The sequence below is a fragment of the Triturus cristatus genome, chromosome 4_1, assembly GCF_964204655.1.
Source record: "Triturus cristatus chromosome 4_1, aTriCri1.1, whole genome shotgun sequence".
Taxonomy (NCBI): Eukaryota; Metazoa; Chordata; class Amphibia; order Caudata; family Salamandridae; genus Triturus; species Triturus cristatus.
In genome coordinates this window covers 1,138,557,199-1,138,579,399 of record NC_140585.1, presented here as the reverse complement: position 1 = coordinate 1,138,579,399, position 22,201 = coordinate 1,138,557,199, and the positions used below count along the sequence as shown (strand labels likewise).

General features: G+C 41.8%; 1 protein-coding gene and 1 pseudogene across 1 annotated transcript in view; both read left to right on the top strand.

Moving 5' to 3' along the window:
- LOC146856179 (coagulation factor XI-like) overlaps window positions 1–22,201 on the top strand; it is a 64,136-nt gene that overhangs the window by 25,645 nt on the left and 16,290 nt on the right. The window contains exons 5-8 of the mRNA XM_085654233.1: window positions 10,510–10,672; window positions 15,655–15,764; window positions 18,226–18,394; window positions 20,853–20,956. Coding sequence (XP_085510359.1) covers window positions 10,510–10,672; window positions 15,655–15,764; window positions 18,226–18,394; window positions 20,853–20,956 — 546 coding nt within the window. The remainder of the gene's footprint in view (window positions 1–10,509; window positions 10,673–15,654; window positions 15,765–18,225; window positions 18,395–20,852; window positions 20,957–22,201) is intronic.
- On the top strand, window positions 19,253–20,000 carry LOC146856180 (large ribosomal subunit protein eL19 pseudogene; annotated as a pseudogene).

The following is a 22,201-nucleotide window of genomic DNA, read 5'->3' as shown; positions in this document are numbered from 1 at the left end:
GTCCTTGTCTCTTCATGTTTCTCAAAGAACATTTTGGCCAAATTTATTCTGGCCTAAGTTTTGGAAAGTGGCCTTTTGGGAGTTCAGGACTCATTCAGGCGGGGTCCAGGTGCGGGCAAGATGGTGGGAGCCAGTTATGTCCCTGTGGCTCTGAACAGGAGGTCAGCAAACTAGCTGTGGGATGCACGTCTGGCAATCCTGGATGAAGATGCAGGGCTCAACAGCAGGGCTGGCCTCTGAGGGTTGAAAGCAGGCTCCAAGCAGCAGTCTGGCCGAGTGCACAGCAGGTCACAGAAGCAGGCAGTCCTATGAGCCCCTCCAAAGGTCCAGTAGTTTATGCCCTGGTGCCCTGCTTCTAGAAGGTGGGTGAAGCTTCTGGAAAGGTTCTTAGAAGTGCATGGAATTTCCTGCCTCCACTACCCTGGCTCCAAACTAGTTGCAGTGACAATACAGGGTCGTTCAGCTTATTATGAGGAGACAGGACAGTCTATTCAGGTGCAAGTGGGCTGTGCTCAGCTCTGCCGCCCCCCCCCCCAATCCTGTCAGTGATGGCCCATTGATTCACCGTTAATGCCACTACTGTGTGACTTAATGTGAGGAATTCACAAAGGCTAACTGTCAGCTACACCAAGTCATGTGACTCAAGACAGGCTGCAGGCTCAAAGGTCTAAGTGCATGAAAATGCCAACTTTCTAAAAGTCAGAACACAAAACAATGAACCCGGCTCCGTACTACCGTGCACTCCTACTACTCATGGAGTAACAAACAGTCAACTCTTTTATCTGTCCGAATGGAATTTTCATTAGACCATTCCTGTTTCTTATTAATTTAAAAATTGATCAAAACAATTTTTTGGACTGAAAAAGAAACACAGACTTATCAAATTCACACATGAACTTACACGTATATACAATTCACATTGACATACACTTAAAGACAAAAATGGACTTAGACACTGAAAAAATTATTGGCAACAGCTTGCAACATGACAAAAGCAGCAAATGAATTCATACATTAATCTGATGCAAAACACATTTTTAGGAACATTTACATCATATACAAAATATAGTAATAAACATGAAAATATCCAATGTTATGAACCACATTCCAACTCCAGCGTCAAAAGAGTGTCTGAATAGTATATCAATCCTTTATCCAATAATTTACTTCAACTCTCGCCGCATTCAGAATTAACTAAATTCCTCCCAAAATGCCAATGCGTTTCAAGACCCAGGCGAATAGAACTGGGACGATCATCAGGGCTTCATAACGAGTTTCAAGACCCAGGCGAATAGTACTGAGACTATCATCAGGGCTTCATATATATGGACCGGATATTCTACAAAAAACAAAATAAATAAATGATGCAAAAACAGCGTCAACCCGAACTAACTCTCTCTCTTGTACATGTAACTAACTTAGTGAGTACCTGTTTTCTAGAGATGGAACGGCCGCTCCAGCTCATTTGCTCCAAGAGCTTTTGGCTTTTCTGCCACTGGACTAGTTTGTTACTGCCTACGAGGCTCCCTTAACACTTAGCTAGTATGAATTTCTGAAATGAAAGAACCAAAGTATTGAATATATCTAATGCTACTCTTGACTTACACCCCCAGAGGGAAGCACCAAAAAGATATGTACCTTTACTGCAGAGTATGGGCAGGACTGAGTTCCTTGAAGACTCTTTATTCTACAAATAGTACAAACGTAAGCACATTTAAGCATACGGTCGTATGATTTTTGTTATTGTAATTTTTAACCAAACACAGGGGCAAAACAGTGACTTACTTTTCACTCAAAAACGAGAAGGAATATTCAACTCGTGCACCATGCTGGTTGTAACAACTCGGCATCTCAAACCAGAGCACTTCCTGTTTGGAGAGCTATGATTCATGCGAAAAGGAAATTTGCCCAATCAAAACGCTCTAAAGTCCCTCTTTTTGCAAATGCTCATGAATTGCATTATGGGATTTGTAGTATACACACTACACTCTAGATAATTCAGTCATACGATTCAATCCAATGGAAGCACTGTCAAATTTTAAAATAAGATAAGCTGCCTTTCTCAATAATGCGACATCAATATCAAAATAGCGTTTGGTTGTTTCAAAGCTTGACAAAGCCGTCCATTTAAAATCCTTCCCAGTATGGGAATTGTCAATAAAGTGTTGCACCATAGGGGCAGTCAATACTTTCTTTTTAATCCTAGAACCGTGCTGCGTGATCTTTTGATTTATTTGTTGATTTGTTTTGCAAATTTATAATAAGGCACACTGGCAGACAATTGCATACACTATTTTTTTTGATTTGCAATTAGTGAATTCTGAATGGCGCCATTTGGTACCATTATGGGAAAATTCAACACCTTCAATGGTTGAATCGCAAGCTGCACACGTTCCACATTTATGATGCCCCTCAACCGGTTTCAATTGCCATTGCGATCTTAAAGACTGTTTATTTTGAATGGGAAAGATGTCTGCTCGTACTAGTTGTTGACCAATACTCATGTTTTTTCTCATTGCGAACAGGGGTCTTGGAAAACCGCATTCTAATTTGTCAAGCAAGTGCCAATTTTTCATTATAACTTGCCTGAATCTGTTTGTATCCGGACCAAAAGTGGTCGCACAAATCATACGTTCCAATGGTGGTTTCTCCTTCTTTTGTAAAAGATCTTCCCGAGGCGTGTACCACGCTCTCTTTATTGAATGCTTCAAGAGCTTTTTTGGGTACCCACAAAGGATCGTCTGTTCTTTAAATAACGCCGCATGATGTTCAAAATCTGATTTTGATGAACAATTGCTACGTATTCTTAGTTGTCCATACGGAAGATTTTCTTTCAAGCCCCTAGGATGAGCACTTGTATGGTGAAGGATGGTATTTTTATCAGTTGCCTTTCTATGCAAAGTAGTTGTTAACTTTTTATTATTGGACATTACTTCAACATCCAAAAACGTCAGCTTTGTCCTGCTCATGGTCAATGTAAATTTGATATCCTGATGGCGGGTGTTTAGCCAACCATAGAAACTTTCCAACTCTTCCTTAGACCCATTCCACAAGCACCAGATGTCATCTATATAGCGCAACCATTGCGCTATATGCTCCTTAAATAGATTGTTAAAAATAAATCTATCCTCATATTTGGCCATAAAGAGGATCGCCATTTCTGGCTCAAATGGACAGCCCATAGCTGATCCTTTGATCTGAATAAAAAAGGAATCCTCAAATCTGAAATAATTTTTCTTTATGGCAACCTCTGCTAGTTGAAGAATAAACTGTGAGGGTACCCTTTGAGGACGAGGTCTATCTTCCAAGTAGGCCTCAATCACTTGAAGCGCCTCATTGTGGGGTATCTGCGTGTATAATGAGGTGACGTCAAACGACACCATCCATTGGGTCAACTCATCAAATTCATGGCCTTCAATCTTATTGATAAAATCAGCCGTGTCACGCACATAAGAAGGTACCTCGGTCAAGAAGGGTTTAAGGAAAAAAATGTTGTAGAATATCCGGTCCATTTATATGAAGCCCTGATGATAGTCCCAGTACTATTCGCCTGGGTCTAGAAACGCGTTGGCATTTTGGGAGGCATTTAGTTAATTCTGAATGCTGAGAGAGTTGAAGGAAATTATTCGATAAAGGATTGATATACTATTCAGACACTCTTTTGACACTGGAGTTGAAATAACACATGTGGTTCATAACATTGGATATTTTCATGTTTATTACTAAATTTTGTATATGATGTAAATTTTCCTAAAAATGTGTTTTGCATAAGGATAATGTATGAATTCATTTGCTGCTTTTGTCATGTTGCAAGCTGTTGCCAATAATTATTTCAGTGTCCAAGTCCATTTTTGTCTTTAAGTGTATGTTAATGTGAATTGTATATACGTGTAAGTTCATGAGTGAATTTGATAAGTCTGTGTTTATTTTTCAGTCCCAAAAATTGTTTTGATCAATTTTTAAATTAATAAGAAACAGGAATGGTCTAATAAAAATTCCATTCGGACAGATAAAAGATTTGACTGTTCGTTACTCCATGAGTAGTAGGAGTGTACGGTAGTACGGAGCCGGGTTCATTGTTTTGTGTTCTGAATTTTGGATAGCCCTACCTGGCCCCGGTCCGTTGGGCTTAACCCCTATAGGTTTTTGCAACTTTCTAAAACTGGCATTTTGAAAATTGTAATATAAAATCCGACTTTACCTATTAAAGATGGTTTATCATTACAATTCCATAGGTACCAAATGTGACATATCTAGCTCTCAATTAAGAATTACAGCGTATTAAATGTAATAAGGCATACCCTATATTATCCTATGGGAGGGGTGAGCCTCCCAGTATTGAAAAGCGAATTTGGGCGTTTTACACTACCAGGACATGTACAATTAACTACACAGCACCCTACCAAATGTGATACCTAGGGCTTACCTTAGGGGTGACATATGTAATAAAAGGGAACTTTAAGAGTTGGCAAGGGGTTTAAAAATCAAAAGTCAACATGGCAGTGTGGCACTGCATTCAGGCTGCAATGGCGGCAGGTGAGAACTGTTTAAAGGGCTATTCAAGTGGGTGGCACAATAAGTTCTGCATGCCCAATGGTAGCATTTAATTTAGAGTATACCACTCCACCAGGCCTTACAAGTAAATTAAACATGCCAAACAGGTATATGTCAATCAAACCATGTTTAGGGGAGTGAGCACAGGCACTTTAGCACTGGTTAGCAGTGGCAAAGTGCACAGAGCCCTACGACCAACACACGCAAAAATCCAGCAAAATTGGAGGAAGCAGGCACCGATATGTGTGCCTTAGGAACCGATACAAATAAATTAATATATAAATGTCTGCAGGAATTATATGTAAATGTAAACATTATTCATTGTTTGCGTGATCTCTCTTTTTCGTCTGACAGACTTGCAATTGGAAAGGTCATTAATAGCAAAAACTTTCTTTATGCAGTATTCTGTAGCAATGAAACATGGTGAATGCTTTTACGCACGTTAAATAACTACTTTATAGTGTACAAGCTCATTCTTACTCTACATCTGAGTTTCTTTAAATGTTTTTGCTCTGAACCCCCGCTAAGCAAAATGTTTTGAGGTCGGACCCCCCTTCAAAACTTTGTGGCAAGGATTTGGGAGAGCAGGACAGACATGACTGCGTGCAGGAGGCGTGGCTTATGAGATGATTTCAGGAGTACTTTTTCTATAGTTCATAAACCACACCAAATATGAGACTTATAAAACCGCAAATGCTTCAAACAAAAACATGTATTGTCCCAAAAACTGCTCCCCAGAATTGGGTTTGTTCGTGAGCCCCTCACACCGTTGGACCCCAATGCAACTACACCTACTGCACTAATGATAACTGCAGTCTTGAGTAGAAGGCTATCTCCTCTGCATCTTTCACCTCTTCCCCATTATGCCTGGCCATCACTCCGATCTTGAAACAGGCTCTCTGTCCCATTTGGAAAAAAAGAGCTCCCATGTTGTATCCCTTTCTCTGCAAGGGTGGCCTCGGTCCTAATGCTAGAAAGGAAAATAATCTCCCATGTCCCTTTTTTAAAGGTAGACAGTCATAACTGTGATGCATTGGGCCCCTCAAATATCTGGGCCCCAGCCCTGCTGCATCTGCTTAATTAATGATAACCAATAGTGTCCACTTACACACCCGGCAGCAGTACCTGCTGCACTGATGAATGGCCCTTTAAAAGAAAAAAAAAAGAAACAGCCAGTTATATTGTCCCCTTCTTTGGGGGTATCGCTCAGAAGAAGCTGTCTGGCCATTAGTAAACATAAACTTTAGTCCCCATACAGTGCTCTCTATTCTGGGCCATCTATTTGACAATATCCATGAATATCGCTCCTTTCCTCTTTCCCCTGGACCATTACTCTGAGGCCCCAGGGGTCGAGAGGATTAGGGCTCTGCATCTGAATGCAACCCTACTGGCCTCCTACCTGCCTCCCCATGGACTTGGCTATGACAATAAAAACTGTCCCTGAACAGTTAATGCTGACTTTGAGGTGCCTCTGCCTGAAAGTGAAGGGTGTGGTGGTTGTACAGAAAGTTAAAGAAGAAACCACCCTTCTTGCCAGCCTTAATTGATTGAGTCACTTAAAGCCAGGGTCACCAGAATTATGAGTTTCTGCGGCAGCAGCATTTTCCTCATAATTATGATCTTACCGCATTTGCTACATAAACCATCATCTGCTGCAAAATTTGCAGAATTTTGCCCCAAAATAATGATTCCAGCTCAAATGGAACAAAAGTTACTTAAAACGTGACAGTGTTCAGGAGCACTGGAAGGCTTTTTACAAAGATTGACTGGTAATCTTGTAGCTGCTGTATTTGGGTGTTAAAGTGGTACTAATGAGGTGAAATATTGCTCCAAACATCATAACCATGAGTTAAAATGTCTAAATAATGAAGTAATGCGAACCACAAAATGTGCTGCATTGTGCGCATAATTTATCTTTTCTTGCTGCATAATTTATTCAACCATGCCACATAATGTGGTCCTATCCTGCTGAATAATTCCAATAGCTCTGTTTAAAGCTTCATGGTGGCAAATATTTATTCTGTTTGAGGTGTAATGTTGGAGTGTTATCAGCTGAGCTCTGGAATACATACAAATGTCTGCATTAGATACAGTCTGATTACTTATTACTAAAAACTATATTTTGTAAAAACTTGTTTTATCTCAAACACTGCATCAATTTGCAGTACCCTAGCTTAGACTATGTGAAATACTATTTTAAAATAATGACTTACATATTTACAGTGCTTTCTGCCACAGACTGGGACCTCATAGCGCCATAAACAGGGCCACTGGAATTGTGTCAGGAGAAGGCAGGGTTAACAACATTTTGCAGCAAGCAAAGGCGAATTATGCTAAATAATGCTGAACATTTTGTGATAGCATTACTGAATTATTTTGCAGTTTTTACACTAAACGCTGTCCTGGCATATTTCCCGTCATAAGTACCAGTTTAATACCCACATATAGCAATAATGCACTTAAATTAATGTGAATACACAAAACGAAGACTTTGTTTTTAGCAACAGCTTTGACCCTGCCAGCACACTCTGTGACCTCTGACCCCAAGGCACTCCAGATCATCGTTTTGACTTCAAGGGCTCTGAGTAAACGAAGACAGACTGGAAATGCAGCAAATACACGCTGTACTTCCAGGCCCTCTTCATTTACATGTGGTTGCAGAGGCATTTACGCCCCCCCCCCCCCGGGAACCCATCCACGCCCCACAGTTTGAAGACCTCTGCTCTACATACACTTAGTTCTGAACTTCAATTATGTTTAGAGGGGTGACCAAAGAAAGATATTTAGACAGAATATCAGAAACAGACATATCATGGACCAAAAGATCGTGTCAAGAATATCGAATGCACCAATATTGTGAAGGTAAGTCTTTACAGCTAAACAAAGTTTTACTAGTCAAGTCAAGTCAAAATTCTTTATTCGACATGCAAAAGCATTATCATAAAAGTACAGTAAAAACACATTATCACATCATAAAATGAAATAAAAGTTTAAAAGAGTGATAGTAGACATATCAAATTCAGTAAATGAGCATAAAAGCAATATGTTCTTTTATGGGTGCATAGAAGCCCTGGTCATTAAAATCTTTTTTAAGTAAAAAGAAACCACTGCGATAGCTAGAGGGCTGTCTAAAGCTTTCATTTTAAGATAGGCTGCCCTGCAGGAACGAAGTCCCCAGGATTTGAGCAGCGGTTTCAGATAAGCAACCCTTGACAGTTGGTAAAATTTACAAAAAAGGATGCAGTGGATGTTGGACTGAGATGACAGGCCATCACATGGGCATTTCTCCAAGTTTCTCGACCAACAGTTCTGATTAGGGAATGTCAACAGTCTGAAAAAAGTGTCAGTGCGGAACCGGGTCACGAGCATGCGGGAAAAAGGAGAAGGAATTACAGAAAGATAATGTTGCATCCCTTCCACAGTAGTGCAGAGTTGATGTTCCTGTACAGTATACTTGGAATTTTCAGTGATCCGGCGTCGGTTTGCCAGGTGGCTAATGGCCAAGCGTTTTAGAGTCACTCTAGGGATGTTATTTAGGGTGGCTGGATCAGTGAAAAATTCTGGATGTCCCATGTCGTGTAGCATATTTCTGACATAGTTCAGCCATTTGAATCGATCCGCATTGCTCAGGCTGAGACAGTCCATAATGATTTCCCTGTTGAAGTGTGTTTCAGGGGTAGTCCACACTTTGTGCCATAATATAACGGGTGCAGATTTTATCATGTCCATAATATATGTAAAGCCAAGTTCTTTATGCATAACAAAAACAGAAGTGCCGGGTGGTGTTGCCAAAAGGTATCGTAGAAAACGGTTCTCAGAGCGTTGTATTGGGTCTGCCTGGTCAATGCCCCAAATCCCAGATCCATATATGCATGTAGAAACGCACTTGGCACGGTAGATCTGTGATAAGGGGATGATCGGCCGTCCCCCTAGTTTTTTAGAGAAATTAATAAGTGCCCCTATAGCTTTAGAAAAGGCAACTCCTCTAGCTTGGGCGGCAGCCCGCCAGGAGCCCTTCTTCTCGAAGGTGATGCCCAAATAGGGAAACCTATCGACACTTTCAAGCTTGCTTCCATTAATAAAAATGGAGCATTTTCTTTTCCCTATTCCCAGGCCACAAGACATGGTAAAAGTCTTTGATGCATTAATGTTTAAACCTCGGTGTGACATGAATTCTGTAAAGTCATTTACTGCACTTTGGAGGCCCATGCGGGTCTGTGACATAATTGCGGCGTCGTCCGCGTAAAGTAATATGGGTATGGGTTTCCCATTTATAGTGGGGTAATCGTGATAATTTCTATTAAGATACTGGCCTACTGAATTTATATAGAGTGAACAGTAAGGGAGCTAAAATACAGCCCTGCCTTACGCCTCTTTTGATGTAAAACCTGTCCGAGCACTCTCCTTGTCTGCCATATCTGACACGAGCTGATGCACCCCTATACAGCTCTTTAATAAAGGCGAGAATGGGGAGCTCAAGACCAATCTCGGCCAGGGATTCCCAAAGCAGCTCATGGTTGACGCAGTCAAATGCAGAACTGAGGTCTACAAAGGTCACGAAAAGGTTCCCCTTTCTTGCCTGAGTATATTTTGCAATAATAAGGGTCAAATTCAGACCTTGCTCAATAGTACCTCTGCCCTGTCTAAAACCATATTGTAAATTAGAAATAATGTCTTGTTCACCCAACCAGTCATGCATCCGATTTGAAATAATACGCCCTGCGACTTTCATGAGAGAGTCGAGCAAAGAGATAGGGCGGTAGTTAGAGGGATTGTTCCTATCACCCTTTTTAAAAATCGGGACAACGACCGCTTCGGGCCATGTGTCTATAAAACCTGTTTTATTCAGGGAACAAAGTTTTACTATATATAACTCCACACATATGTACCTGGACAATATATTTATCTTCAAGGTACGTGGATTTGGGGTTAAGAATAGTAAATCGATACTTAACTACTTGCCCTTACCTTCTCTATATTTTGGTCCTCGATATTTTTGACACGTTAAGTCCACATGATATTTCTGTTTCTGATATTCTGTCAGCGATCCCAAAGAGATGCATTCAGAATGTAGTCACACATTCAACTAAATCATACGTTTGTGGGTGTTCACAAGCAAGTGTAATGTATTTCCTTCTTGTATCTTGAAATCCAGTAGATCCAATTGCGTATGCCACAGGGATTGCAGAAAAGAGTTCCTAATAGCGTTTGAAATAAATGAATTGGTGTTTGGATCTGAAACTCTTTATTGAAGGAAGTGAAATTCCACAAATATCCTAACCTAAGGCATGCATGCTATCCGCACTGCATACAATGTGCCTACATAGAATAAATAATAAAGTCACTATTTTTTGTGAATACCAAGCACTTACACAGCTTTGTTGGATTTTTCAGTTGGAAATGGAAAAATCTGTTACCAGGTCGAACGACATGTTGATGATTACTGAGTTGTAAATGGTTCTGTAGATTTAAAAATCTTTCTGGATTGTAGAGAAAGCATAATTTTTCCTTCAAGGGTAAAGTGGTCCTGTTTCCTCAGACCAATGATGAGCTGGGTGTGGAGTGTAATACTACTTCAGGGTAGCCATATTGGATCAGAAGAACCTGCGAAGCATGCAGGACCAGGGCTGCTTCAGTTTTTAATGATGTCTGCTGCTTCAAATAGGTCACGTTTTATGTTGCAGAGATAGAATTGATGGTACCATGCTGTCTGGTACTCCTATCACTGTCTATGGGTCAAAGGATGCATTTGGTCACTTGCGTTACCCTGGCATTGCTTGATTTAAGAGGGACAGGGTATTTTATTGGGTATACCTTGGCTAAGGAACTGACTACAAGAATCCAATATAAATAGAAAATATTCTATGTGCCAGTTACATTGTAATCTACTTTTTAAGTAGTATTAAACATTAGGTGAGCTATTTGTATGATATACTTTGTTCTGCTTACTTTAAGGTTGTTTCACGAAAACCTACAAAGACGTTGATTTCCTTGGCAGTGACATTAGGGCTCTCATCCGAGATAACCCCACTGAGTGCCAGGATTCATGCACCGACTCCCCTGACTGTCAATTCTTCACCTATGTTACAGAGCAGTATAATCCAGCTCCACAACTGCGGTAGGTACACGGTGGCATGGTATTATTGTGGAACAATATTGTGTATTGTAGAACAGATTGACAGGCTATAGTTCAGTCTCACACCTGTTTACATATGAACTTCAGAAGACTTGCCACAGGCACAGTGGTACCAAATGGAGAAGGAGGCTCCACAATACCAAACAATATATGAAATCACAAATGTATACTCATCAACATTTGGAGAGCTTTAGTTCCCCATCACGAATCATCAACCTAAAGAGGGAAACCTGTCTTAGCTGATGGGACATTCTAATTTAGATCACTGGTGTTGTAGATTGTGGTTTTCTTTTCAAACAAATATACCTGCTTTTATTCATTCCAGCAAATGGAAGTCTGTGGTTGTAGAATTCGGAACGCTAAATTCTAGCATGCTAACAAGCCATAGGTAGGGTCTCATACATATCCGATCCACCTAGCATTACAGTGGATCTGTGCTGGGCAGAGAACCCACTTTTTGGGCTACAGGTTTTTCCTGGTTGTGACAGACAGAAAAAAGACATTACATCACCCACCCGAAATAGGATTTGCGATGTAATGTCTTCCGCTGACAGCCCTACGAATGCTTTGTCGATAGAAAACCACAGGTCTGGCTGCTGCTAATTGAGGCAGGTGAACTAAGCGTTTGCAGGACCAGGTATTTTGTCATGTTTACCATGGAGTACCCTGTAGACCTAACTCTAAATGAGGCCCTTAATCGGTCATGAAAACATTTAATGAAATCTTATAGATGAAGGCTATTTCATAATGTTCTATTTCATCATAAACGTCTTGTATAATAAAATGTGAGCCAGAAAGATAGGATTACAACAGGGAATGATGCTTTACCATCATTATATAATACAGAATTTTAGATATGACTGAGCATATGCTAAGAGACTGTTGCATATTCAAGTTATACACTTAGATGATCATCCAGTCACTTAGTGTAAACTAACATTTAATCTATGATGGGAAATCTTTGCATTTATTGAATCATAATACATTTATGTACAGACGTTTTTGTGTATTAGGCGGCAATAGCATTTTGGCTTGTGTACATAGATCAATAGGAAGCCTACATCAGGATAAAAGGTAAAGGACGGGTATTTATAATTTGTTCTCTTATTATTACAAGTTGAGACAAAACATATAAAAGTGTATGACAATTTGCACACATTCTTGATAAAATTCAAATCAAATGATCCCTGTTGAAAGCATCGTTCAGCAGAATCACCATCTAATTTGTGATGTAAGGACACTGGTCAATGGGAGTCTTTTGCAGTTTGTTTGTTTGGAAACCAACCAACTACACAAGACTACCGCCAAATTTATCTGAGCTAAAAACCAAGCTTGTGAAATTTGTCAATGTTTGCATTATGCAATGTTGTGAAATTGTTTCTTTATGGGAGACTGGATAGATTAGAAAATGTCTCACCAAGTTGCATGTTTTGCTCACACCATTGTCCTGACATTGTCTTTCATGTCTTCTTTCAGCGGGTTATGTCCCCATATGAAAATTCCACGCATGTAACCAGCCAAATAAAATGTTGCCCCATTTGTGTAATTTCCACAAAATGTAGCAAATTGTATTAAACAAATGGTATGATTTTGCACACACCGCAGACAGTAAATGAAATGAAAGATTTATAAAGTGCTACACAAACCCGAAGGTATCTAGGCGCTAGATTGACAAGCAGGCAGAGGTCTACTTGTGAGGTAAGTTAGTAGAGCCAGGTTTTTAAGCACTTCCTAAATTGCAAAAACATTGGGTTAATTTTTGAGAGGAGTAGGCAGGTAGTTCCAGAGTTTGGCGGTGGTGTAAGCAAAGCTGTTAACTCCCCATTTTACTTTATGTATCTTGGGGATGGACAGGTTGCCACTGTCTGACGATCTCCGTGATCTGGCCGGGATATATGGTTTGAAGAATTGCGACAATTGCCAAGGGCCCTGGCTGCATATATCCTTGAATGCAATACATAGAGCTTTGAACTGAATGCATTTGCTAATAGGCAACCAATGAAGCTCAGTGAGAGCCTTGGAAGCTGAGTCAAAGCGGGTGAGCCCGAGCAGGACTCTGGCAGCGGCGTTGCAGTAGTCCAGCATAAACCCATTAAAGCTGTGACTACTGTTTTCCTTAGCTCAAATGAGATGAATAGAAGTACTTTTTTTCTAGAATTTTAAGAATGAAATAGCAAGCTGCTATAGTATGATTAATCTGGGATGCGAAGGAGAGATTGGAGTCGAAGAGAACTCCAAGGTTCTTTACCTTAGTGGCTGGTGTTGGAGGAGGGCCCATTTAGTTTGGCCACCAGCTGTCTTACCAGATAATTGGTGTGTTGCCAAATAGCATAACTTCCGTTTTTGATGTGTTGAGTTTTAAACAGTTAACCTGCATCCATTTCCCTATGTGGCTCATGCAGTCTTTAAATCAAGATGCCGTATCCGTAGACAGGCTGTTGATGGACACAATAATCTGTGTGTCGTCTACGTAGGAGAACAGCGTAAAACCGAAGCTTATCAGCTTGGCCAAGAGGGTAACGTACAAGTTATAAAGGGTGGGGCTGAATGCTGAGCCCTGTGGGACTCCACAGGGAAGTGAGAAATCCGGTGAAACGAATGCATCATGTGCCACTGATTGTGTCCTATTAGTCAGAAAAGATCTGAGTTAGGAGTGCTTTATCCCTGATTCCCAGTGAGGCAAGGTGCTCAACCAACTTATCGTGGTTGACCGTGTCGAATGCCGTCGAGAGATCTAAAAGGATAAGGGCAGCGCTCCCCCCTCTGTCGAACGTTTGCCTAAGTTCCTCCGTGGCCGTGATTAGCGCCAGCTCAGTGCTGTGATGGGCCCGGAAGCCATATTGCGAGTGGCCCAAGATGTCCCCTTCCACTAGAAAAGAGGACAATTCCTCATTTAAGAATCTTTCGATGATCTTAGCTGGAAATGGTAGCCTAGTAATAGGTCTATAACTAAAAGGGTCCTCAGGATCCAAATTTGGTTTCTTCAGGAGTGGCAGGATGGTGGCTTTTTTCCAATTAGTGTGAAAATACCCTGAGGTAATAATGTGGTTAAAAGTGGTCCAAAGTGCAATGGTTTCGGAGACCATGTGCAAAATTTTAGGTGGGCATGGGTCGAAAGGGTATCCAGACTTAACTAAAGATATTAATTTGGTAGTCCGGTCAAGCGTGATTTGCGGAAAAATAGGGAGTGTGGTGGTCAAGGAGCTATCTGCTTTAGCATAAAGAACTGGGCTAGTGCTCAGGTTCTTTTCGGGGGGTGCAGATAGGTTTGGTTGGGGCACAAAAGCATCAAAGACTTGTTTAACTTTTTGTTGAACGGCATCTGCTAACTTATTACAGAAATCACATAGGATCACAGTGGATTTTGCTCTGAGTCTTTTCTAAAGATGTATCAAATCAGAATCACAAAGCCAAGGCAGTTGCCCATGGTCATGCCACCTACTCCAGGATGCTACCACTCCTCTATGCCCATGGGAGCTGCTTCTCTGGTGAGGAAGGGCCCTTAGCGATCAACACTGCTGCTCCGTCTGTAGGAGTTTCAGTTACAAAAGGATGAAGACAGAGCATGGATTTAATGGCTGCGGGGTGGCTTGGGTCATGGAGCACAGCAAAGATAGCTTTACCTGGGGAAAGCTCATGTGTTTTCATTAAAGCGGGATCAGTGTTTCCTGCTTACGATATGCACTGCAGCATAGTTAAGACTACCAAGAAGGACGCATAATTAAAACACACAATGGTATGTTATATTATGTTATGTTAAAATGGTTTTATGAAGCGCTAGTACACCAATTGGTTTCTTGACGCTAATACTAGGAGGTGCCGAACTGGAGCAGTTATTCATAATGGATGAACAGCCAAGTTTTAAGGGATTTCCTGAATCTCAGTATATCAGTGCTTGACCTGATTTCCAGGGGGATGGAATTCCACAATCTGGGTGCCAGAATTGTGAACCTACAGCCCCCTTGGCGCATCAACTTGAAAGTTGGGACAGTCAGAAGTTGAAGATGAGCCGAGCGGAGGTTGCGTGAGGGGGTGTAGCGAGAGATGAGGCCGTCTATGAATTTGGGGCACTGGCCATTCAGGGATTTAAACACCAGGCAGCCGATTTCGAAGGAGCAGCATTGGGAAATAGGAAGCCAGTGCAGCTTCCTTAAGAGAGGGGAGGCATGTTGCCATCTGGGTTGTTTGTGAATCAATCTTGCCGCTTGGTTCTGCACCAGCTGTAGCTGTTTTGTAAGGCAAAGTGGCATACCAAGGTAGATTGCGTTGGCGTAGTCTAGTCGTGATAAGACCATGGCTATTACGACCTGGATCAGAGCTGCTTGGGTGAGTGGCCTGCTTATCTTCCTAATTTTACGCAGTTGAGAGAAGCAGGTAGAGATCACAGAGCCAACATTGGTTTTTAAGGAGAGGTCATTGTTTATAGTGACCCCTAAGCTTTTTACTGTAGAGGAAGGAATTGGGAGGGGAGGGGGGGGGGGGGTCCTAAATCATTTGGCCAGTAGTGTGGGCCCCAAAATTGCGACTGCCACCTGTCAGGACTAGTTCTGTCTTGCCTGGATTTAATTTTAGGTGGTTGTGGTCCATCCAGTGACAAATGAATTGAATGGTAGACTGAAACTCAGATATTGACTGGAGAGAGTTGTCAATTGTGAACAATAGTTGAAGGTAATCGGCATAATTAAAGGTGACCACTTTTCTTTCCTTCAGAGATTCAATCAGCGGGAGAAGGTAAAGGTTAAACAGGTGCTGGGAGAGCGACGAGCCCCGTGGGACCCCACACGTAGTTTTTAATTTAGGGGCCGTAAACTGGCCACTCTGGACTGCCTGAAAGCAGTATCAGCAAGACTGAGTATTTAATGAGAACGTTCTGTGATCACCATACTTTTGTGGGTTTCTGAAAAAGCTCTTTGATATCCATAATGCAGTAACTTTAATGAGGACGCTTTGCCTTTCAATTCCAGTAAGATGTGCTTCCAGAAATTTGCTACGAAGCTGCCATCTCCACCAGTCATTAATATCCTTGGCAATGTTGTGTCTGGGTTCAGCCTAAGGGACTGCTACGACAGCACTTGTAAGTATTGGACAATAGTCAGGTTGCTTCTGTGAAATTAGTGTGTAGAAATCAATGCAAGAAATATTCCTGGGTTAGTCAGTGTGATATTTATGGTCACACTGTACTTTTGATTCATGGTATGAATTGAATTTCTTTTCCTCATCCTCTTCAGCATCATTTTTGAAACTACAACATACACTAAACAGTAAATTCACAAATGTAAAGCTCAATCTGATCTCCCATCTTCTCCTAATGACAAATCAGTCCTCTCTTGATGGCTCCATTGCATACTTCCCCCAACCCCACAGTCACAAGACACAACTCAAAACGTTCTTCTCTTTTCAGACCAGACGGTCCCCAATCAAGCCTTGTGCTCTTGTGTTCTGGCCAAGAGATCCCAAAGACCCCCTGCCTGCCCATGCAAAATGTTGACTTCATCTGCAGCTAAAGGGCCATTAACAACTTTGAAAGCCATGCGAAATTTCACTGCCAGGCCAAATCGGAAGTGAGGTGAGCACTGGCCATGGATGCAGTTCCATTTATGGCCATCGTACTTGACCCCCTAGCTAGGCCAGTCGCACAACCACAGCGTTTGTGACTCATTTTATGTGCACACAAACACTCTTCTTCAAATACTTCATTGCCCTCACTTTGGAACCCACTTCCGTACTATTTTCCAGCCTCTCAAGTGGGTTCCTGGTTGCAAAATCTACCTCTTGAGCACTAGCAGTGGAAGCACCCAGTTGATGGGTGGACTGACCTGCAGTCAGAAGGACAAAGTGGAGGTCTCACAGGGTGGGGTGACCATAGAAGTAAATGGTGGTTTCATCGGCGGTTGCTGGCAGAAACAAGAGATTAAGGGAGGAGGATAGATAACCAGTTGGTTGGGTTTTAAGGTTTGTCGTCCGAGAATTACAAATAGAATGCAAAATGCCGCTACAGTGAGGTAGATGGAAAGCGTACTGTATTGAATAAGGTAAGTGTATGTACTGTGGGTATCATGGAACAGAAATGAATTGCGCCTGTAGGAGTAGGCTACCTACTGAGAGATGGGTGGTGGACAAAAACTCAAATAGGATCACCTGGATGAGATGTGTCTTGTCGTGGAGGCATAACCCGTAGGAGATTTGACAATTACATTAATGACTTCCAACATAGACTGATATTACTATATTCATTCATCTACCCGATCGCTTTGCTTTTAACCACTACTTGCTTTTTAAACACTTCTTCCTCTGTCTGCCTACACTGACTCACCCTCTTTATCTACCATTACGGTTTCTACTTCTGTCTAACCCTCTGACCCTTTTCCATAACTCCTTTGTTTCTGTGCCTGCTTTCACAGTCTTTGTTTGCCCTCAGTTGTGTTGTTGACCCAAAGTCTTTCCCTCTACTTGCTCTTACATTATCTCTCCTCTCTACAGCTCCCACTGTCTCTGCTATCACTCTGTTCCTCTGCTTGCTAGCACTACTCATGCTTATTTGATCTCATGGTCTTCCTCTGCCATCTTGCATTGCTTGCCCTCTTGTCTCCATCCTATGCGACCATGAGCTGTCTCTCATGCCTGCCTCTGCTGTGCTTCATGACTCCTTCTTCCTGCCCTCATGTCTCCTATGGCCTTTTTTCTTGCCTCCTTCTGCCGTCATTCATATATCCTTCCCTTGTGTCTTCCTGTGCCTGCCCTCACCTCTCCTCACAGCTTCCGTCATATCTCCCTCTGCCTACCCTCATGTTTCCTCTGCCATAGTTGTGCTTTCTTCTGTCTACTCTTGTTTCATTCCTCTTTCTCTGATGCCTTTCTCTGTCTTCTCTCATGTCATGCTCCACCTCCCCACATATCGCTTTGCCTGCCTTCTCGTCTCAATCTACCTTCCCTCCTGTTACCCTCTGCTAGTTTTCATGTCTTCTACTTGCCTTAAGTCACCTGATGCTGAGGTGAAGATGGACCATGTAGTAGATGTTCTTTGGTTTATTTATAAAACATCCCAAAACAGCTAAATAACCCCACTTTAATTGGACAGGCCACAACTCACAAACCTTACTACCACCCTGCCAATTCACCTCAATTTGCAGTTCAATCAAAATGCAAAATTAGTCAAAATAAATTGTTTTAAATTAATTTTAATTAGTGGGAATGGATGTTCATCTCACGGCTTTAGTTGGTTTGTATATTGTCAAAGTATATCCGGATTTTAGTTTAGAAATTTTTGGGGCTGGCTGCAGCATGGGCAGATCTGTTTCTGATTGTGGTTTGCTGCCTCCTCAACCAGTGCTCACTGGAGTCAGTCAAGGGTCCTTTTCATGGAGTCCAAACCTCAAGCCTCACTACAGGTGTGTGGGGTAAGGGCATGCTGTCCACTTCCAACGAATTGTCACTCACAGAAGCAGCAGAGTGGAAGATTGACAGTTATATTGGTGAAATGGAGGGTAGTGTTTTATTAAAATGCATTCTTCTCTTCTTCCTTTCTCCCTATTCAGGTGATTCCTCATGTCCTGAATATCTCATTCCCAATGTTGATTTTCCTGGCAATGACTTTGACCAGGTTCTGGCTCCTGATGCAGAGTCCTGTCAGCTCATCTGCAGCAACCATCCTCGCTGCCAGTACTTCACATTTGTCACAGCAGACTGGACTGCTGACAACAGAAAGTAAAACATTATCTGTCTGTCTATATATAATATACAGTGGTGATCACCGCTATGTAGTAATGCTATTTAACTTTTGACCTTGTGGCTAGATCTGCATGAAACCTGCCAATCTACTAACCATGTAAGCTACGTTTCAGCACGGCACGCTTCTAAGATTTTCATCCTTAATTACCCCTGTGCATTATTTGTGCTCCTCTTTTCATAGTAATGGAGATTCTGTCCTTTAGAAACAAATTATTTTGAGGTGTGCCTGAGCTTGATGTTTGCCCCCTCCTATTATTTGTGGGTTTTTTTGGGGGGTGATAGAAAATGTCTCAAAGCAATCAAAATACAAAAGTCTGTTGCTCTTCTAAGAATATGCTCTAATTAATTTTGTCATAGTCAATCAAAACTCCCCTCTGGAATCAAGGCTGAAATTCAAAAGCAGCCCAGGAAAATATGTTCAAACAAAGCCTGCTCCTTCCTCCCCATTACCTCTTTTAATCTATTCTGCCCCTCTTCTTCTTACCTCACTCTCACATTTTCCTTTCTAAACTGTTTTCTCTCTCTTGCTCTCTCTCTCTACATTCACACTTTCACTCACACTCTCATTGCCGCTGTGTCTGCTTCATTTCAACTCAGGGGGCTGGAGAAAGTGACACACGTGCACGCAATGGCCCTGGCCTTCAAAAGCTGGCCTCCAAAGCCTCCAGCTCCCAGTGGGCTGCTCAATGAGATACATGGTCGATCTGGCTGTCTGGAATCCATGCTGAGCTCTGTTGCAAGAAGCAAAAGCTACAGCTATAAATAGACTCCATAGACTTGCATGTAGGTTTCTTTACACGTTCGCCAGATATACAAGGCACTTTCACAGACACACCACCAGGAACATAGATGCTACCTAGGCCGATTCTCAATTTCCGTTCTTCGGCCGTGCTGCTGCCATGAGAATTCTTCGGCTTCAGAAGAAGCTTGCCTCCAGCATCTTGCGCTGTGGCAAGAAAAAATATGTCTGGATCATAATGAAACCAATGAGATTGCATTGGCAATCTAACCAGCAAATCAGAAAGCTGGTGAAATATGGTCGGATTATCCACAAGCCTGGACTTGTTCACTCCTGTGCCCGCTGCAGAAGAAACATGCTTGTTCGCAGAAAGAGAAGGCACATGGGCATTTGTAAGAGAGAGTACTGCCAATGTACGCATGCCAGAAGAAGCTCTCATGAATGAGGAGGGTAAGAATCTTGTACCGTCTTCCCTGAAGATACCATGAGTCCCAGAAGATTGACCGACACTTGTACCACAGTCTTTATCTGAAAGTCAAGGGTAATGTGTTAAAAAACAATTGTATCTAATGTAGTACATTCACAAACTGAAGGCAGACAAAGCCCACATGCAGCTCCTGTCTCACTAGGCTGAAGTTCGCAGGTCGAACACTAAGGAGGCTCGCAAGACATGCGAAGAACGCCTGCAGGAAAAAAATGAAGAGATCATAAAGACACTGTCAGAGGAGGGAGAGACCAAAAAGTAGTCAGTCCTTCCAGTGTGTAAATAGGGAACGTCTATCCGTGCCAAAAAATATCCAATACTAATGATTCTCAACTTTCACCAATAGAACTCCTCCCAGTAGAACAATGTGTTATCACACCCAGCCTGACATGGCTCAAAGACAACATGCATGTACTTATAGAAACATTGAAGCTATACAAGGAAAAATACCACTCACTTTGCAGTTGCATTGTTGAAGCATCAACTTCAGATATGCATTAACGAACTTTATTGTAAAAATTATTATTTCTCTTCATTCCAGCAACTGTGAATTGCCCATATAGACCATGTTCATAATGGGTTTATAGGCAATCAGCTCAAGCGTCTAATATTTGCTTGTGCACTGTGCATGGGCTTGCAGTCCATTCTGGGTTTTCTATGGGGCCATCAACGCATGGACCATAAATGGCACGTTAAAACATGATCACTTCTATCACCTACAAAAGATCAGGCACATAGGAGCTACTTTTTTGTCCTCAGTGACTGAAACCTGTCCAATAAGAGCAAAGGAAGACTTTGGACCACAAGATATTCTCTGCTAGGTCCCCAGACTTCAAAAGGTGCTGAAAGCCAGACCTCTCAACCTATTTGCTAAACTGAGTTGAGAGAGGAGTTGGGATTGGAGACACCTCAGAGGAAGAGGAATCAACAGGAGGATCCAGTCAGAGCAGTCACAATTTACTGTAGGAGTGGAGTGGACGTTTTATACTCAATAACATCCCCGGGAGGCTTTGACAATGTCCACTTCCCTTTTTAAATGCTCTGCTGGTTCTTCTCTGGGTGGTCTACATTCATCAAAGGAGCAGCAACTGGGTCTTTTCAGATGATTCCGCTGGTTAAACTGTGAAAAACCACTCATGATGCCTGTAGCCCATGATAGGGCAGATTTCAATAGTTAATTTCTGATTGGTTGTTAATCTGTTTTTCATTAGGTTCTTTTGCTATCTGAAGAGCTCTGCCACGATGCCGCCATCAATCAGTCGGTTAAACAACGTTATTTCAGGCTTCTCACTAAGAAGCTTTGGGATTAAAAAAAGTAAGTTAAATATTCTCCTGCATGCCTTATGTTTAGGGTGGATTCTAAAACAAGCATCACTTTTGAGGTGTCTGTGTAAGTGCCATGGGTTTGAAACATCAAATTGTATGGCAAGACAATCTGCCAGGTTCATTTATGATAACTCCTGGTTTCTCAGTGCAATGTTTATTTGCCAGCAGATGTGCCTCAAGGGTAATACTATAAATCAGGAGCTACAGTTTTAGGAGAGCTGTTTTGATAAAAATATGTTCATTTTGTGCAGTGTTGATAGTCTGCCATTCTTTCTTTCAGCACCTTTGCATTGCATGGTTTATGTACATGGATTCTAGCTAACATTTGAATGTCTTGAATCCATGACTCTCAAATGGATCCACCACAAATATGTAATGATTCTGAGAAAACCCTTAAATATGTGAAAGCATAATTTATGTAATGCCGAATAAAGGATAAACTTATCGTGACCTGGTATCCTAAGAAGACACCCAATGAAACAGTTAACATTTTGATTCTTTGTTTGATACATAACGGTCTCTTTGGGCCTGATTCACAATGGTAAACGTACACTTTTATTAAGTTTACGATTATTTGCTGTGCAAAAGGGGATTTATGACTAGTATCTTTACGAGTGCAGGGTATCCGCACATAAATAAATAGGTCTTTTTATGTGAAGAAACTCCGCACTTGTAGCGACACTTCTTGTAAATCCCTTTGTGAATAGCAAAAAATCCTAAACTTACACAAAATTGAAAGTTTACCTTTAATAAATCAGGCCATCAATTTCTGGTTACAATTATACCCTCCAGAATCCAAAAATTAAAGGTAGCTTAAGAAATCTAAAGAAAGCAATGGTGGTTGCTACTTAACGGCAGGGTGTGGTGGGGGAGGTAATTATTATCTATTTTTTAATCTCTTACCTGCAGGCCAGCCGGCGCCTCTTTTTTTCTTTTCAACTCTTCAGTCGACTGCAGTACTCCCGGGGCAGGAGGAACTCATGCTCCCAGGCTCCCCTAGCTAATCACATGCTGTTACAGCAGCATTGTGATTGGTCTGAGCACTGTGGTTTGGCGCTCAGAGGGACTGGAAGCCTGTGCATGTTCTCCACCAGGCTGTACAAGACAGCCTGGTGGAGAACATGCAAAGTGTGCATGTCTGTTTGGCCGGCCCAAGACATCCAGTCAAACCTTCAGGTGCACTTTAGAGACTGCTCACTACTCCTTCCCCAGCTCCTCTGTAACAGATCAGCCC